Source organism: Anolis carolinensis, chromosome 3, assembly GCF_035594765.1.
Source record: "Anolis carolinensis isolate JA03-04 chromosome 3, rAnoCar3.1.pri, whole genome shotgun sequence".
Taxonomy (NCBI): Eukaryota; Metazoa; Chordata; class Lepidosauria; order Squamata; family Dactyloidae; genus Anolis; species Anolis carolinensis.
In genome coordinates, this window is record NC_085843.1 from 192,814,545 (window position 1) to 192,834,721 (window position 20,177).

A 20,177-nucleotide genomic window follows, 5' to 3' on the forward strand; every position below is an offset into this window, starting at 1 on the left:
GCAGTCATAGCTCAAAAGGACAGACTGTTAAGAACACACTGATGAAGGTTTTCCTTGTTGTTTTACCAATAACCTCTGAGACTCAGCAAGCGTTCCATTCACAAAGCCTGACCTTTTGATAAATTGACCTCACAAAGCCAGTAAACAGAAAGCAAGAATTCATAAAAAGCTTCAAACAAAATCCTTTTGAAGTTACTCTATGTACTTCACAACTTGGAAAAATGTTCATATTCTCCAACATTTCACAGATGAAAAGCAGGACACATGTTTCCAAAGAACTTTAAAATGTGGTCAAAACGGTAAAAGTTGTTAATGAGGAAAACCATACAAGCTACAAGAGGTTACAGCACTCTGCTTTTGCCTGAACAGGCTGGGAAAGGCTAAGATTCTGTCCCCTCTTCACTTCTCCCTTCTCATGAATTTACTGAGGGTGCATCTACACTGTAGAATCAATGCAGGTTGACACTAGTTTAACTGCCATGGATCAATGCTATGGAATCATGGGAGCTGACCTTCTTTAGTTCTTTAGCCCTCTCTGCCAAAGTGTGCTGGACTAGGGAGAAGGCCTTCTTGGTGGTGGCCCCTTGGTTCTGGAACACCATCCCCAGAGAGATCAAGCAATCCCCTACATTGTCCTCTTTCTGCAAGGAACTGAAAACCGGGTAGTTCCTGCAGGTTTTTAAGCAAGATTAGTCTCTAGAGCTCCCCACCCCACCCCGGTTGCTCAACTAAGACCCTGCTGTGCACTTTATTTACTCCCTGGCCCTATGACACTCTGATGCACAAGTTTTTACCTATCCCTTATAATTGACCAAGTCCTATTTACTGGTACTTGATTCCTTGATGGAGTATATTGATTTGGGTTGTAATTTTGTGTCTATTTTTAATATAATTGTTTTGGTTCTTATGATGTTGTTTATTATGTTTACTATGTTTTTATCTTTGTTGTATGGTGTCTTTGACAACTGAATGTTTTTATATTCATGTTGGAAACCGCCCTGAGTCCTCTCGAGGAGATGGAGAGGTATATAAATAAAGTTGTTGTTGCTGATGATGATGATGATTATTACTATTATTATTATGGTGCCTCACCAAACTAGAATTCCCTGGATTCCAGAGCATTCAACCATGACAGTTAAAGTGGTGTCAACTTGCATTAATTCTACAGTATAGATGCACCCTGGGTGCAATTGTACTTTGAGCTCAGTTTGTAGCAAGTGAAGTAAATCAAGGAAGAAGGTGGAAAATAGAAGGCAAAGAGAGAAGCTGGAACATTTAATAAACAGAGAAAATGGGACATCAGGTGATTAATTGGGACTGTCCATGCCAAACTGGGACATTTGGGGAATTTTTTCGTTGTGATGTTTTTACCACCTTAGAGACCTTAGAGCAGTTGCTCCCAAACTTTTTTGGCCATGGTACCCTCAAGAAGACTTGTCTTCCCATGGAACTCTCTCCCTAAATACTATGAATTGTTTTCTTTCCCTGTTGCATCATTTTTCTGTATAATGTAGGTTTTGGAAATAAAGAGATTCAAATTCTGTTTTTAAGAAAGAGGCATATTGAATTTCAATAAGATCTTCATACCCTGGTAATGACTTTTTAAGAAGTTTTTAAAAGATTTTTTGCAGAAGCCCTATGATGCTTTTGTGGAAACCAAAGGTTCTAAAGAACACAGTTGCTTTCTTAGGGAATAGGCTTCCCATCAATGTCATAATACATTTCTAGTGATTATTTTTAAACAGCCATCGGTGGCGGAGTGGGTTAAATCCTTGTGACTTGAAGGTTGGGTTGCTGACCTAAAGGCTGCCATGTTCGAATCCCATCCAGGGAGAGTGCGGATGAGCTCCCTCTATCAGCTCCAGCTCCATGCGGGGACATGAGAGAAGCCTCCCACAAGGATGGTAAAAACATCAAAACATCCGGGCATCCCCTGGGCAACGTCCTTGCAGAAGGCCAATTCTCTCACACCAGAAGCAACTCAGGTTGCTCCTGACATGAAAAAAGTGATTATTTTACACAACTGCCATACAGATGAAAAATGTAGACATGCAAAACATCGTGCATCTTTAAAAAGCAGCATGTGGACCCACAGCCCAACAATCATATCTGTCATTCATTAAACCACAAAATCACAAATTGATGTCCTACCTTGTATCCGCCAATGCGATGCTCTTGCTTAAATTCCTTCCCATTTTTCAACCACCTCATGGTTGGCATAGGGTTTCCTGTAGCTGGACAACGGAACTTTACAGTGTTTGCTGCTGGGACTGCATGTAAACGCTTCTCCATTTTATCAGTTTGAGTCCACTTAGGTCCTTCTGTTGCCAAAAATGAACAAAAGAGGAAGAGAATTAGAGAAACAATAATGAACCCAAATTCCGACACAAAGTTGTGGGGATTCATGCAAGTAGGAGAAGCACTTAAAAGCAAGACACTTAAAAAAACTTAGACATGTCAGACCTAGAGACAAAAATGCGGCCTGCTTCAACTGGAATTATTGCTTCCAATTCAGGCCCTAGAGTAATTAAGGAAAAGTAGATTCAAGCAAGGAAATTATATTTTTCCAACGGTTATTTGACTCCTGTCATGCTTGAAGTGAATAGGAGCCCCTCTGAATCAGAGAAATTAAGTACAGTAGAGTCTCACTAATCCAAGCCTTGCTTATCCAAGCCTCTGGATAATCCAAGCCATTTTTGTAGTCAATGTTTTCAATATATCGTGATATTTTGGTGCTAAATTCGTAAATACAGTAATTACAACATAACATTACTGCGTATTGAACTACTTTTTCTGTCAAATTTGTTGTATAACATGAAGTTTTGGTGCTTAATTTGTAAAATCATAACCTAATTTGATGTTTAATAGGCTTTTCCTTAATCCCTCCTTATTATCCAAGATATTCGCTTATCCAAGCTTCTGCCGGCCCGTTTAGCTTGGATAAGTGATACTCTACTGTATATATATATTTAAAAATAAAGAAAACCCGAGACTTTGAATATTTATTGAAACATTGTTTTATTCTTCTGTGGTTCCACTATTGACAATAACAACTGTCTTCTCCAAAACAGATTTTCTAAAAACTGTATTTTTAAAGGAAGGAATAATGCTCATGAGTGAGCAGGAACAACTGCTTCATCTTGCTTGGACTATTGAACTCTCAGTGGGGAGTTGCCACAATTCTTCATGGAGCAAAGAATGTCCACTGCTAGTTTCCTCACAATGATGGTTGAAATAATTTAGTCCAAAGTCTGATTTTTCATTTACATTGGCATAAATATGTTGTTGGTTTTGGATATTTCAGAAGAACACTATCTTAACCAAGATTGCCCAAGCCTGTTACACTATAATAACAGTTGTCCAACCCACTGTGCCATCCCTAGTGCTGTTGAGCAGCCTTGAACTGCACAAATGTCAAATCTTGTTGCAATCACATAATCAGGTATAACTCTAATGTAGCTACCCTGTTTCCCCGAAAATAAGACATCCCCTGAAAATAAGACCTAGTAGAGGTTTTGCTGAATTGCTAAATATAAGACCTCTCCCAAAAGTAAGACCTAGCAAAGCTTTTGTTTGGAAGCATGCCTGCCAAAAAGAACACCAGAGCATGCAGGATCGGTAAATGTATGTACCATAGATAGTTGTACGTGGAAATAATGGTAGTAACAAGAAATTCTTGATAGGATTCACAGTTTGGCTGGTTATGCTGGTTTGTGATGACAACTACTGTACAGTATATAATAAATGTTCATTTTTTTGTTCAACAATAAATGTGAATTCTTCTTCATGGAAAAATAAGACATCCCTTGAAAATAAAACCTAGAACATCTTTGGGAGCAAAAATTAATATAAGACACTGTCTTATTTTTGGGAAAACACAGTACAGTAGAGTCTCACTTATCCAACACTTGCTTATCCTACATTCTGGATTATCCAACGCATTTTTGTAGACAATGTTTTCAATACATCGTGATATTTTGGTGCTAAATTCGTAAACACAATAATTACTACATGGAATTACTGCATATTGAACTACTTTTTCTGTCAAATTGATTGTTAAACGTGATGTTTTGGTGCTTAATTTGTAAAATCGTAACCTAATTTGATGTTTAATAGGCTTTTCCTTAATGCCTCTTTATTATCCAACATATTTGCTTATCCAACATTCTGCTGGCCCATTTATGTTGGATAAGTGAGACTCTACTGTATATTATTGTCATAATTGTATACAATGCTACTGGGCACAAGATCTTACATTCTTTTACACAAAGATTATAAAGATTGCCAATATTACCCCAGTGCTGCCAATCATGTGTACAATGTAATTAGGAATTTTTGCCAGAATTTGTGGAGCGGAAAGGAACAACTAAAAGCCTCTCACTATAGTCATTTATTAAAATATTCCATTTAATCCTGTTTCATTTGACAGCGGCCCAGAAACTATGCTGAAGAGACAAATTAGGAACAGTCTCAAAACATGTTACAGAAAACAACTACCTAGGAATCTACAGACCAGTTGATGCTATGTAGGCTACTGAACAGGAAATGTGTGCTTTTCAAATTGCAGAATTTTTCAAAGGAATTAACAAGATTCCAATGTTCTGAGTCCAAAAGGATACTCAAAAGATGACCTCTTGATGCACCAATCTGCCTCCTTCCCAAGGTGAGGAGAAGAAGAGAGAGACCCTACTCTGTGTCCCATCTAGGATGAGGGTGTGGGTGATGATGCCAAGACACAGGTCCTCTCAGGTTCTAACAGCAAGGTGCCTCTTAATGAGAATAATACTACAAACACCAGAGCCAAAGACCAATATAATTGCACCTCTATATAGAAAAATAGGTTGGCAGTTCAAATCTGAGGAGTGGGTTGAGTTCCTGCTGTTAGCCCCAGCTTCTGCCAACCTAGCAATTCGAAAACATGCAAATGTGAGTAGATCAATAGGTACGGCTCCACCGGGAAGTTAACAGTGGCCCATGCAATCATGCTGGCCACATGACCTTGGACGAGTCTACCGACAATGCCAGCTCTTCAGATTAAAAATGGAGATGAGCACCAACTCCCAGAATCGGACACGACTAGACTTAATGTCAGAGGAAAACCTTTACCTTTACTATACAGAAAAATTCTATAACTGCAATTTCATGATTATCAAAACGTCTACTATAATGAAGTATGGTGTATCAAAACAGGGAAACAAATTAGAAAGCATAACACCTATTTTGGCTTAGTTACAATTACAATGAGCTGGCAATGCAGAGATTTTCAATAGCTATCCAAGACCGCAGCCACCAGCAATCTGAACTGTTTCCTGGAGATAATGAAAATTTGATTAATGGCCCAGTAATATCATGGCTATGTTTAATTTAGTTCACTCATGTACCTGTTCAAAAATTCAAGATCGAAATCTGCTTAACAGTGGGGACACTTAATTATTTTATAATAGATCCTTCCTCAAAGAAATCAATTTACTAGTAAATCAATTTACTATGGAATTTTTTAGGACCAGAGGGGTCAAGAAACACCACTACTCCTCTCTGAGCCTTGCTTCATTTCCTTTATTTGCAGCCTCCTGCTCCATAACAAACAAACCTTCCCATTCTTCAAACATTTGTGGTTGTTCCTAAAATCTGCACACAACCAGAATTCTTGCACCCCACTTCCCCCTCCCCACAAAAGTAAAATAAAAATACAGCTGGAGAGGAGTACAGTAACAGACTCTTTTAACAGGCCTTCCCACCCAAAGAAAACATCAATAAACATTAAAAATTATTCAAAAATGATATATTACATTTGCTTTAGCCTGGAGCTTTTAAAGTTAATTAACTGGGGAGAAATCAATGGATATTTGAACATGCCATTACAAGTGCAACATCAGGCATGTTATAAATATTTAAAATTTAACCCTGGTACCAAAAAAGTGTAATTATCCCAAAAGGTATGTAGGGGAAAGCACTATTAAAATGGCCTTCACATGAAGAAAATTGCAGGAAAGCTACAACAAATCTAGAAAACCAAAATAAAATCAACAACGAAAACAAAAAGGTTCATCTAGAAAGAATGCTACAAAGCACCGATGCATAATGAGTACATTTTTTTGCTTTGGCACTAGCATGTTCCACAAAGCAGTTCAAACAAATAATACTGCTGGAACACATCCCAAATTCCTGATAAAAGTTAATCCAAATTGGGCACAAACAGGATTGGTATTAAAGTATCATAGCTTGTGTGGGCTGCTATAATCACAAATACTCAATAGTAGTGGTGATTCTTTCAGAGTTGCAGATACTATAACATCAGTGCTATATACATTTTGCCAAGAGATTTCCCAAGTTCTTATCAGAAGATTTCTAGTCACTTGGCTCATCTGTTTCCGAGACTTCTCACAACTATAATAGGAATACCTTTGAGAATCTCTGCAGTGAATCAAGAAGTCTATTAGAAGGCTTTGGCAATCTGTTGCCTTCCATCCAAACTTTGAGACAAAGATGTTCGCTCTTTTGAAAATACTGAAGCAGTTTAATCAGTATGTTTGTTTTCAAATTTCAGACAGACACAGAATCACCACAGGATGAGAGAGGGGTAAGTATTTTGTACTAAAAGCAAGGGCCTTCACTGAGCTCTTTCGTGCCCAACGTTGTGACTCATGTGTCCAAGCATAAAGCATCCTGTGATAATATTCTCTATCCAAAAACCTGACAATGACCCTGTCAACCCACAGTCATTTAACATAAAGATGTTGACCTTCAAAATGAAATTTGAGAGAGATAAAAAGTGTCATAAGGGACTCCCACTGAATCCAATTTTATGGCTAGAGATCTGTATTTTCTGCTGCTACTTCCTTTGCACTTCTAAGTAAAAATAAGCATTTCAACAACAGGTGGAAGTCATAAAATACCCATTCAGGATGTTGCCTGGATTAATCTAAGCAAATCCTTTTTGCAGTGAGAGTATCTGCCTACATATTAGGCACCACTAATTTGTTTCCAATGCACATTTTTAGATAGATATAGTGATATATCTGTCACCACAAAAACTGATGTAAAAACAACATTTTAAATCCACATGCAAAATATGAAGATTTATGCATGAATCATACATGTAAAGAGAGCCCTCTTACATGTGCACACATCTTTACACATACAGTAGAGTCTCGCTTATCACAACCTTCGTTTATCTAACGTTCTGTATTATCCAATGCAATCTGCCTTTTAGTAGTCAATATTTTGTAATAAATGTTGAGATATTTTGGTGCTAAATCCATAAATACAGTAATTACTATAAAACTTTACCATGTATTGAACTGCTTTTTCTGTCAAGTTGTAAAACATGATGTTTTGGTGCTTAATTTGTAAAATCATAATGTAATTTTATGTTTAATAGGCTTTTTCTTGATCCCTCCTTATTATCCAACATTTTCACTTATCCAATGTTCTACCAGCCCGTTTATGTTGGATAAGTGAGACTCTACTGTATACTAGATTGTTTTTCAAGCAACAAGACAGCATTATATATGGACATGATAGTCTAAGCCAGTGGAAGCTACTAAAATCCACTGCAGTGTTTAGTCTGAACATTATATGAGCTAACCAAGGTGCTGAATTTACTTTGGGAATAGATCTAGTGTAAACAGATCTTCTTAACATTTGCATAACACTTTTAAATTTGGGTTTAGATCCAATAGATCCACACCATCTGCCACCAATCTAAGCAATGGTTTAGGAATATGGAGATGAGTTTCTTCAATCCAAAATAAAACCTTAAGGTTATTCATTCCATGGCAGGGAAGAAGTCTCAGAAGCGGGAGATTCCGTTTTTATAATCTCTGTTTTTTTGTCTTGTACAGATCCGGAACTGTGGTTAAATATAACTTTAGTCCTACATAAGCTAAACCCATTGGACTGCATTTGACTTCTTCATCAAAACAAATTTGAGTCTCTTTGATTTTACTGAATCTGTAATAAGATAGGACCAATGTTGGATATACTCCATAGGTGCAAACCAATTCCCTGGTTTAAAATTAGCTTGTTTAGCAAATGACTAGAGTTTAGAGTCTACTGACTCTAGATTAATGCAAGTCAGAAATCACAGAATTATAGAAATCTTAAATTAAATCTGGAATAATTTCTCTTGGGAAATGTGGGAGAAGAATATGGGAATGTTATAGATTGAGTCTCTGGTCCAGTTGTTCTCAAACCCAGCCAGCTTACCAGCTGTTAGGATTTCTGGGAGCTGAAGGCCAAAAACAGGTTGAGAACCACTGCTCTGGTCAATCTTAAAAGAGATTGTTCCAAAGATTGGAGAAGTTACTTTTCTAGGTTCTGGGTTCATCTATATAACACTTAATTGTAATTTGTCATTAAATCTGAATAAAGTAAAACTGTCAAGCATTTGCTAAATTTTTCACATTATAATTTTAATTGTCATAGATCATTAAAAGAACAGTCTTCTATGCCATTAAACAGCCAGCACTGATACGTAGCTGAATTTCCTTCTAGCACGATTGCATTTCTACTCTCCATTAATTAAGACAGTACAAATTTGCAAGTAAAATAAGCTAAATCACAAATCACGCAAGTCCAGACTTTGCATCAAACAAGTCAAGGTCTCTGCAAAGCCTTTGGGAGCAAAATTGCTGCCCCAAAATGGAAGGAAATGCTTCTAATGAGATAATATGAACCAAGACTTTTATGTTTTCTTTTTTTAAAAGGGGGGAGGGGAGACTCCTGCTTTTGCACAAAGCAGGCCTTCAATTGGGGGACATTATAAGCAGAAAACATCTTCACATCCCTGGAATTCTGATCATGATTGAGCATAGAAACATGAAAAGTCCCAAAATGCTCAGACCAGAGGAAACTTTGCATAAGCAATTCATTATGGAGAAATTAACCATACTTCGAAGTTCCTGTACTTCGAAGTTACAATAACTAAGCTTCTTTATTCATGCTTATTTCTTTACCCACAATTTGTAATTCCATACAAAATTCCCAAAATTCTTTATAATTCTAGCCAAAATCTCTCTAGATTATGGATGGAGAATCTTTGGTTATCTAGATGTTTTGGATTACACGTCCCATAAACCTTGTCCAGCAGGAAGAGATGCTGGGTTTGCTCTACATGGCATTTGGGCATCTTAACACAGCATTCAGAGGAACCATCTTCCATTTGCGGTGCCACACTCTGATCTACCCATTCCTCCTTCAGCATGGTTCAGGGCTAGGTGTGTCCTACGGGCTTTCCTGTGGACTGCTGACCATTTGAACTGGGCTTATAACCTGAAAATATGGCACCACATTGAGTACAACAGTGCTACTGGAATGTGAGGATGATTTCTCTAAATGACACCATAGTACTATGGTGTCATTCTGTGATTTGGAAATTGGAAAACAGCCAATATCATCATGCCTTATAGCTCCTGACATTATGCAAATCTTGTTACCATTCCAGCCAGCATCTAGATCTGGAATCCCTGATCATTAGCCAACACAGCCAAGGCTTCTAGGGGAGTCAAATTTGGGGATCAAGACAAATAGTACAGATATTGATACAGAGGAGGTCATTATGGAGACCTCCATAAAAAAGCCAGAACCCTATACAACACAGGTTCTAGCTCACCTGAAGATGTCTTCTCTCCAAATATCTATGCATTCATTCCAAATGCACCTGCCAATCACTTAACAGAAAGAAGACACAGCAGATTTTCAAGATCATTTCCAAACGCAGCAAAATAAGATGACAACCTAAAGTGGCAGACTTCTCAGCATTCAGATTTCAGAAAGCATATTATCATTTGCTTCTCTATTTTAATATTCTCCCTATTTTTTCTCTATTTACTAAATGGAGGCAGTGTTATGCTAACAAATGCTGCACACAAATGCTGAATCATAGAGTCATAGAATGAGAAGGTGCCTTATGGAACATTAGGTCCATGCAGGATCTCTAGTTACAGCACACAGGCAACTGTCCAGTCTCTTTTTGAAGACATCTAGAGAAGGAGATCCCACTGTAATTTAAAACAACATACTCCACTGTCGAATTGCTTTTAATGCCAGAAATAGATGGACCCCACAACCTCTTTAGACAACTGGTTCAACTGCCCTAGAACTCTCACTGTCAAGACATTCCTCGAAACCTATCCTGCTGTAATTTGGAAGCCATTAGACCTAGTTCTACTCACTAAGGCAGTAGTAAACAAGCCTTCACCCTTGAAGGCTGCCCTTGAACTATATAAAGAACACAAATATGTCTTCTCTTGCTATGAATCTGACCCTATAAACTCTGCATCAAGGGATGAAATTCCTGAAGAAATATTGGGTTTTTAATTATTTACACTTCAATGTATGCAAGCATCATGTGTTTACAAAACTGTCAACCATGAATTATACACTCTTTGGGGCTAGGATACATAATCCAGCCTTTGTATCAAAGCATTACATTTCCTCTTTCTGCTATTTCTACAAGATTAGTTTATATTAACTTAAATTCATGACTCTTATTTACAAGTTGTCATTACAAGAGGCCACAAATCAGATCCAAAAATGGGCGAACAGGAGGCTTTTGGAGCTTCAGTAAACTATATAAAACATTTCATTAACAAGAGGATTGCTAAAAGGTTAGTGTCAACTAAGAAAAAATTAAAAAGTACACATGGTAATGGAAAGATTATTTCCAAGTTTCAAAGGCTAGAAATATACTAGAAAAGAGAGAATAGATGCAAGCAAGCAGAAAGCTGCTTCTAACAGATAGCTCATGCATTCAACAGCCAAAGAATATTTGAGAAGTATTTGAGGAGAGGACCAAAGGATAGGAAAGATATCTTTCTACATCCTACCAAGCAATTTCAGGAGTTTAAATTACTTACTGATCGGGTTGTTGTCATTCACAAAATCCTCAGAGCCATCATTGTCGTCTTCATCATCTCCAGATGAAAGAACATCTGAAGTTTAAAACATTTTAAAATATTGTTCACCTGCTATATATTATAAGGGAATACAACTATTTTCTATAGTTTGCTTTTTAAAAAATTACTTCAGAAACAAATTGTCTTGATAGGAAGCAATATCATATGCTTCAAAAATGAATGTGCCCCTAATAAATCATGTAGGAGCCACAATCCAACAAAGCTATAGTTTTGTGTGAGGACTATGTGCACAGCTGGAGATGACTTTGAAGCACCTGCTGCTTAGGAACATCCAACTGTGAGTGCGTACATATATATTTCTTGGGTCATGGCCACAGCAGTTTCAAAAGAAAGTTTTTATCTCTTACAAAACTGATAAACAAGTATGACTGTCACTACTACTGCTTATAATAGTAGGCGGCACTCATAATTGAAGACATGTGTTTATGTTGATCAAGGTAAAAAAAAAACAGCGAGTTTATACTGATCAAGTAGAATACTTGGACTGGTCTATGTGTATGTGTCTGAAATTGAATATTATAATTCAGCATGATCTCAAGAACACCAATTATATCATCCCATGCCTGTTTGAGGACAATTTTCAAGTATGTTGGATTTCAGAATTCCGGATAACAGATGGTCAACCTGTACTTCATCTGAACTATCTGTAGGATAACTTATTGGATTATGAATGCACACAAATGAAATATCCAGGAGATAAAAAGCATGTAAAATATAAAAGAATGCAATAAGTACTATAACAGATTGAATGAACAAAACAGTTTTTGTCCAGTAGCCTAACACAGACCAGCACTGACATCTTTTTGAACCTTCAAGAAGATGACATTGTATAGTCAGAACACACTACAACTGATAATGACTGTTCCTATGCTTACTCTTTTCAACAGATGCGATATTTTGAATGCAATTCATCTACAGAAGGACTGTTTCCGACTAGTTAAAGCAACACTTTAGCAAACTCACCTGTAATATTGGTAATGAAGTAGAGAGTCTCACTGTCTACAGTACAAGCATAAAGGCCTGAATCTCTGGGAGTAGTATCTTTAATCCACAAGTATTCCCCACTGATGATTGTTCTATTGTTGGGCACCAAATGGACCCCATCTTTAGTCCAAGTGATCATGGTGGCATCTTTCAGTTGACAGTGCAACTTCAGAGTTTCTCCTGGAAGTACAGTGTGTGCCTCGGGCTGAGAGATCTGATATTTGGTTGGTGGCTCTGCAGAAGTGGAAGATAGGTGGGCACAGAAGAAGGGGGAAGGGATAAAAGCGAGGAAACAAAATGTCCAACAACTGTCAATAAAGGCACTATCATCTATTTAAAAGTGTGTTCCTCACTTCTTTTGAAAGTCCAAAGTGGCTGACATTGCCCAAAATTTGGAAAAGACAAAGGGCAATGGTGAAACCAATATAAGGTTTTCTCCAGGACTGAAATAAGAACAGATATGATGGGAAGTGGATGCATTGCATAAGAAACTCTACTAAATTGGGAATTGGGCTTGGCTCAGAAAAGGAAATGGGAAGCTTGATTTATATGTTACATATTTTTAAAATCCCAGTAACTCAATCGCTATAACTGATGAAAGTAAGCTCTGAGCGTATAAGTAATCATGATGCAATAAATTATTATTTTAGGTGCCATGGGACACTAGCTTTTTTGCTGCAATACTGGTTTCACAACACCAAGGGCACACAACATATTAGAAGAAGTTGCACCTGTGTGTTTCTTACATTGGGAAAACGTGGGAAATATTAATTAAATTAATAAATGAAAACATTTCTAGAACATGGGCAAGTTGTATACCAAATTATGAAGACGACACATCACTAACAAGCCGTATCATAATTTGCAATAAGTTTTGGAAGCAAGCCCTAAAAAATATTGCAGCCTGCAGAATCAATGGGGTCCTCAAGATTAAAGATGGGGTCTGAGGCAGATTAGTGTTTCACTGCATGTGCCCATTTTAGGGAGAATCCTTGTGATACTAATGTTTAACCTACTCACAGGATAAGGGAAACAAGGGATGAGCCTATGAACTCTGATCTTCCCCAACTGCTATCTATATTGTGCTTAATGAGCTGGAATCAAAGATTTGCTATCTTCTATCTTTGTGACAGTGCACAGGAACTCAGGGATCTCATACAAAGAGCCTCTATGGCTCACTGTTGCAAATATTTACCTCAATTCATGATGGGCAATGAAAAGAATGACAGAGAGGGAGAGGGCTAGAAGGTCATTTCCATTCTCCCTTATCATATAAGTCATTTCAATATCTGAGTAAGGCCCAACCCTTCACAAACAGTAGATGAAAGTCATCACAAAAACATAACGAAGTTTTGCATCTGATGATGAACACAAACACATGAAAGAAAGGGATAAATATCCAAATTCATATCGTCTGACTTATCCTGTCCTAACACCGTCATAAATTAACACAGCGACCCATATTTCTCCACAATACAAATGTCCCTCTCATAGCCTTTTTTTTTTCATTTGCACTATCGAATACAAGTCACTCTTATTTTTCTCAAGATAAGATCTTAATTTCTCTTTGTGTACTCAGAAGGCTGAAGACACTTTAACAAATAAATATTAACACTTTCCACCTTTAGATGTTAAAATTGGTTATTAGATATTTCAACAGCTCCAAATTATTTGACAAGCATGAGTTCTGTGAACTCAACTCTCTTTTTTTCCTTTGAAAACTTGTAGGGCTAATTATGGATAATCTCAGTATATTGTACAGGTGTTACATTTTGCACCCACAGAGGATTATTAGGGAACAAAAGAACATTCTCCAGATGGTGAATGGCTTTTGAGATATATAACTAGCTAGCTAGCTAGCTATTAGTAAAAAGTTAAATCCAAAAATATAGAGAAAATGTCACAAAGCCACTGATTGATTTTAGGCTTGCTGACACTTCAGCACCAAGAAGACTTGCTTATTTTACAGAACAGTTCTTGACACTATTCTATATAATTACTTTAGATCACTCAATCTGGTATAATAAAAATTGTTTTACTAAGCTTAGTTGGGGCCAGTAATTTTCAAGGAATTTAAAACATGAGTTCATTTTTCAAAACACCAAAAGTATGTACAGTATATCACTATCATTTAGATGACCACTCTGCCTATATGCACCTTCAATTTGCACGCAGCCTTATGGAAACCCCTTGAATTTCATGCTCAGTCTTCATGGGGCCATTTTCTCTTCACTTAGAGGAAAAACTCTCTGTAAAAGCTATTTCTTCTGCTGAAAAGCATGGGGTTCCCTCAAAACTCATGAAACCCTGAGTGCACTGTTTGGGCTATATAAGCCCCTAGGCACTGGAAATTCAGTGATAAAACAGCAAAGATAAAACATCAATATCGTATGATGTCAATAATGTATATTAGGCTATCAAGAACAATTTCAGGTGAAACGTTGTTTTGCCAAACCCAAATGTAGAAACATTTAGAAGACTTTTGCCGTATGTGTGTGTATATATATGTATTATGCTTTCTTATAAAAACTCTCCTGGCAGAATTCTTGACAATGTGCCCAAATGCAAACAGAGAACAGGTGGGATACTGTAGCATTCTCCTGTCCAATGCTTTCACGTGAAACGTCCTGAAGGTTTAAGTGTTTAAGAACCCCAGCCAAGCTGGAAACTATAGTACTCTGCAGAATCAGCTCATCTCCCACTGTGATGCTTTGGGCCAAGCTAGTAAATACTTTTTATGCTTACATGAGGTTTAGCACAAGAACTATGAAAGTCAAGCTCCTGAGCTGACTTATAACAGCTACTCTATACAGACATGCTGCCTTACTTTTCCTGAAGAGTGTAGAAAGGAGGTTCAATGCTCCAGAGTGCAAACAGAGTGCAAACATGTTTCATCCCATTGGATGTTTGAGCACATAAGTGGCAAGAACCTTTTATGTCTGCTTTTCCTAGGACACTTCCCTTGTTGCAAGCAAAACAAAAAACCTTGGACCTCAGTGTGAATAGGCAATGAAGTCATCCCTTCTTAAACAAAAACATACAAGTAAGGTTTCCAGCCAAGTTTGATGGTAAAAACTCTGAGCTGGCTGATATATACATTCTTCTTTATTCCTCCTTTTCATTGCACAGTTACTTGGTGGGATCGTCTATAATATCTTCTCAAGAGAGTCAGTGTAGTATGGTGCCTAGATTGCCCATTATGCTAGAAAATTCCCTTATCATCTTGGGCTGGTCAATCTCGCTTTGCTTGATCTATCACATGGACTCATGTATAAGGGCAGGTTTGGGGGTCAAAATAATTTATTTTGATATGACCCTTGGATAAGTCAAGGGTCAGTCTGCAGAGAGTGAAAACACCAATGCTATTTCAGAGGGTCAGCTGCCCCTAGCCACTTCCCTGTTTGGGCATTCAAATGATGCCCAGACAGGGATAAAAAAAAGGGGGGGGGGGGACAGTGCTTCCTTTAGGTTCTCCTGGAAGGCACTAAGCTCTTGCTTTTCAACACAGTACTTAGAGAAGGAATGGTTTCTTTTTCAATATGTGTTAAAGGACAGTACTCATACTGACCCATAGATAAGTCAACCTACATTTTTGATTGATTTTTATTAACATTTCTAGATTTCTAGATTTATACACGAGCATATAGGGTATCTTGCACAGTTGTTGTAGTGTAGATCGAAAACTGGAGAAAGCTCCTATACTTTTAATGGGTGCATGGAAAGAGGGAGTTTCAGTAGGTGTTGCTTTGTCACACAACAAAGATAAAAAGGTAACACCCACTGAAACTCCTGCTTATAGACAACTTTTAACGATCCAAGAGCCATCTCTTCGTTTTTACTCTGGCAACCCTATGTATAACATTGTGACTTTATTGGATCAAAAGTGGGATATGAGTGAAACTAAATACAGTGGGCCATTGGTATCTACTGGCGCTTGGTTCCAGGACACCAAAATCTAAGGTAAAGGTAAAGGTTTCCCCTGACGTTAAGTCCAGTCATGTCTGACTCTGGGGGTTGGTGGTCATCTCCATTTCTAAGACGAAGAGCCGGCATTGTCCATAGACACCTCCAAGGTCATGTGGCCAGCATGACTGCATGGAGCGCCGTTACCTTCCTGCCGGAGCGGTACCTATTGATCTACTCACATTGGCATGTTTTTGAACTGCTAGGTTGGCAGAAGCTGGAGCTAACAGCGGCTGCTCACGCCACTCCCGGGGAAACTAAACTCCATGGATAATCAAATCCCAGTATATATCCAATGGCACAGTAAAATGGCATCCTTTGTACAAACTGTAAAAAAAGTGGTGTGACAAATATCTTGCAATTCCCCTACTTCTCCAGATTTCTGTTCAGAGGCCCATGTGTGGTCAAGTATCCCTCGCTACTTGACAGGTCATTAAAGGCAGCCAGCTTACTAAGTGGATGTATGCACATTGCAGTAAGCTGCCACTTAAGAAATGGCATCTGGAGTCATTCCCAAGTCTCATGTTTCAATAAATGCAGGAAAAGCAAAAGCACAAGCCACTTCTGCTTTACCAATTCTTAGTAACATATGAACAACCTCACTATGGGACAGAGTGACAACTAACCAAGTCCTTCCTGCATAATTATAATATACTCAGCTCTTTTTTGTTGGGGAGTAAGAGCCACAAAATAATACAAAGCACTATGTGATGTTAATAGTTGTTTCCCCTATATGTGCCTTTGCTATCAAGTCGCCTGTTAACTTATGGAAACTCTGAATTTTGCACAGTTTTTACACAAGAAGTACTCAGACGTGGTTTGTCATTTTTGCCTCTGAAATATAGCCTATAGCAGCTGGGCCCGGGCTGTGGCGCAGGTGGGGGAGCAAGCCAGTGTAATTAACTGCAATTAATCACTCTGAACAGGAGGTCATGAGTTCGAGCCCCGCTCGGAGCCTATGTTTGCTTGTCTTTGTTCTATGTTAAAAGGCATTGAATGTTTGCCTATATGTGTAATGTGATCCGCCCTGAGTCCCCTTCGGGGTGAGAAGGGCAGAATATAAATGCTGTAAATAATAATAATATTCACTGTCTGTTTCCCACCCATGTACTAACCAGGGCTGACCCTGCTTAGCTTCCCAGCATGGGCAAAAAAAGGGAGAGCGACAGTCTTGGTTTCTCATTCCAAACCTTAGGTTCTCTTCCAAAGGCATTTCTTCCCTAACAAACAAAATCAATTACATTCCAGTTGTTCTAGCCAAGAAACACAAACATCTGTTATAAGACAAAGACAGGATGCTAAAGAGAATGCCTACGTAATTTGACACGGCTAGAAAATATAGCGCAAGATCATTCTCCCTCTCCTCCCCAAAATCCCCAAAATAAAGTTAATGGACCAATCTTTAAGAATGCAACACAATTAATAAAACATCTGTCATCTGAGCACCTTTCAAACCAGCATCTGAAAAGATCTTTTCCATGCCAGGTACTTCTAAGGAGGAGCAAGAATCATGGCTCCCAGATGTTGTTGAACTGAAAATTCCTGTGTTTCTCAGGTCATAGTCCAACAGCATCTAGAGGACCACATGATTCCTTTCCCTGAGCTAAAACAAAATGAAAAATATGTCAAGAACTCTTTCCCCAGGGAAATTAGACTAGTGCCCACCCTGTCCACTTTTCGTAAAGACCTAAAAATGTGGATGTTCCACTGTGCTTTTGATTAAACAATTCACAAGATAATTTTGGCCCCCGGCCATAACTCAATGTCTTGCTCTCGCACTTTTCCACTGTTCCCTGCCCTATAGTTACAGTGTTCTAATTGATATTGCCCTTCTACCCCTAACTTATCATCTGGTTCTTGCACTTTATCCATCAGTCCTGTCCTTGCAACTGTATTGCAACAGCCTTTGCCCGTCCGAATTAAATATTGATTACTTTGTCTTCTGCGCAGTGTTGAATGGTTGTTTTATATTGTTCTATGGTCGGGCTTGTCCCCATGTAAGCCACCCCGAGTCCCTTTGGGGAGATGGTGGGAGGATACAAAAATAAAGTTGTAGTTGTTGTTGTTGTTGTTGTTGTTGTTAATCTTACAATGAAATGGAATAAAATGAAGGTGATCAGGGACACTGAGCAACACTATTACAAAATGTTAAACTATAAAATTATTACTAATATAATGGAAGTTTACCCCATACTGATGATGAACTATATCTGAATAGCCATGTGGGATGAGATGAGATGGTTACTTCCATTACAATACTGCACCTCTTTGAAAGTCAAGTCTATGCTGGATTAATATATCAATGCAAAGAATGTCTCGGCCACATGACGTTTATACATATCACAACTGTTCGTTTTTGCTTAATCTGTGTTTTTCATCTTCCGCCTATAGTCTAATCTCTGTTTTCATCTTCTACCTGTGGGACATTCCCTTTTCAGGGTCATTCTGCAATGCTGATGACCTCTAGTTTTTGGACTAAAGGAATGTTGATGTTATACTTACACTTTTTTTGCTCCCTCAATAACGTATGAGTAAACAAGAGATTGTGCAATTTCAGTGTGAAAATTCCCCAGAGAAGATCTCAAACGTAGCTTCTCTATTCTACAGCAGAGATGGAAAACAAATAAGCAACCAGATGTTTTGGGGCTGCAGTTCCTCTCAGCCTAGCCAGCACAGTTAAAAGTGAAGCATGATGGGAGTGACAGTTTGACAACATCTGGATAGCCACATGTTCCCCATCTCTTCTGTGCAGTGTTGAATCAAGATGTGAAAACTATGCTGTGATTTTTAACAATTTATGAGACACATAACCCTATAAGAATCTGATAAAACGATGGACTCTTTCCCCAGAAAAATGTTCCTAGATGCACACAAAAATGTATACAATTTATTAGACTGATCCAGAATAAAACGATTCTTACATTAATGTAAAAAATATATACAATCAAAGAAAAAATCATTTCTTGTCCTAGGTATATGGTCCCACTGAAGTATCTCCATGAATCCCTCAACGTACCCCAAGTTAAGAAATCTTTTGTAATCCATGAGGTAGAGACATTATGGAAGTGAACACCCATGTAATCAATCGATTTATTTCTTTGCCACATTTTAAACAATTTTGACTGCTACTTAAGCAACCATCTTACCACTTTCAAAAAGCTGGCATACCTTAAGAAACTATTATGCCAGTCCTAAAGGCAGGTGAAATGATGGTTCAACGTGGAAGAAACCAGATTAAGGCAGGAATCCAGAACATATGAGTGGGAAACCTGTATCTTGGTAATAAGAGAGAAAAAGCAGGAGCCAAAACGTTGAGAAAAGTGGCAAGAGTTTTTGCCAGACGTGCTTCAGTGTATGTGCATACTGTACTGAAGGACTCTTTTTTTTTGTAAAAAAAATAATAATAATTAAAAAGTAGAAGCCTGAATGAGTTTCCTGCTAAATTCGTGTGCTCCAGTAATCCAAACAGTTTCAAATATTATTTTTTTTAAAGATACAACAGCTTCAGAAACCACATTACCCATATGTGGGTCTTTCTGTACAGCTATCAACTTTTCCAGCTGTGCTAATGAATATTCAGTAAGCCCATTGTAAACATCCTCTTGGAGGATAAGAGTCCTCCTTTGCCAAGGACAACCCCACCAAAAGCAATGAGGCTTTTTTTTCCTGCTTTTTCTTTTAAATTAATAAAAAGAATACTTAAGTAGCAGAACAATGCAAGGGAAAAGGATTTGGTTTGTTTTGAACTCTTTGAAAGAATACCAAAATCAATTGCTGGGAACTTTAATTATAATGCACGAGCAGGAAAGTGTGATAAATTCAAGATGGTTGTTTGTATAGAGGGAGGATGAGCCTGGGAACAAAGTTATTTCACTATTTGTATTTTCAGGCAGATATATCTAAAAATAAATACCACATTTCTAAAACTTTATAGAAGATCTCCTATATATGGAAACACAAAAATGAGAAATAAAACCTTTTCAGGGTGACTTTTTAAAAAATCAGCAAATTTCACTTCTGCTTTAAGAAGCTTTGTTCCTCCCTTGCAGACTTTCTCAACTTCATTACAGTTGGAAGTAGGAAAAAAGATAATGTGAACCAGCAAGCCTATAAAAGCAGTGCATCAAAAATCAAACTCGCTGCTCATGACTAGAAAGAGGAACTGGCCCCTTTAGATTCAGTAAATGCACTGCAAAGTTCTGGATGACATTCCCATATCTTCAGAGCCAAAATGTAGTGACTTAAAAAATAACTGAGTTAACATTCTTGTATTATAGCTGCTAGACTCCCCCGGCAAAGTGGGATATTTTA

At 37.9% G+C, this 20,177-nt stretch overlaps 1 protein-coding gene across 12 annotated transcripts in view; it reads right to left on the reverse strand.

Moving 5' to 3' along the window:
- The window catches only part of fgfr2 (fibroblast growth factor receptor 2), a 189,406-nt gene that overhangs the window by 92,010 nt on the left and 77,219 nt on the right, over window positions 1–20,177 (reverse strand). For 5 of the 12 annotated variants that reach the window (XM_008106778.3, XM_062976012.1, XM_062976011.1 and 2 more), the window contains exons 3-5: window positions 11,883–12,137; window positions 10,860–10,934; window positions 2,152–2,321 (exon numbers count right to left, since the gene is read on the reverse strand). In XM_008106778.3, the coding sequence (XP_008104985.1) occupies window positions 2,152–2,321; window positions 10,860–10,934; window positions 11,883–12,137 (500 nt within the window). The remainder of the gene's footprint in view (window positions 1–2,151; window positions 2,322–10,859; window positions 10,935–11,882; window positions 12,138–20,177) is intronic. The other 7 variants (XM_062976016.1, XM_062976018.1, XM_062976017.1 and 4 more) reach the window with 2 other exon arrangements.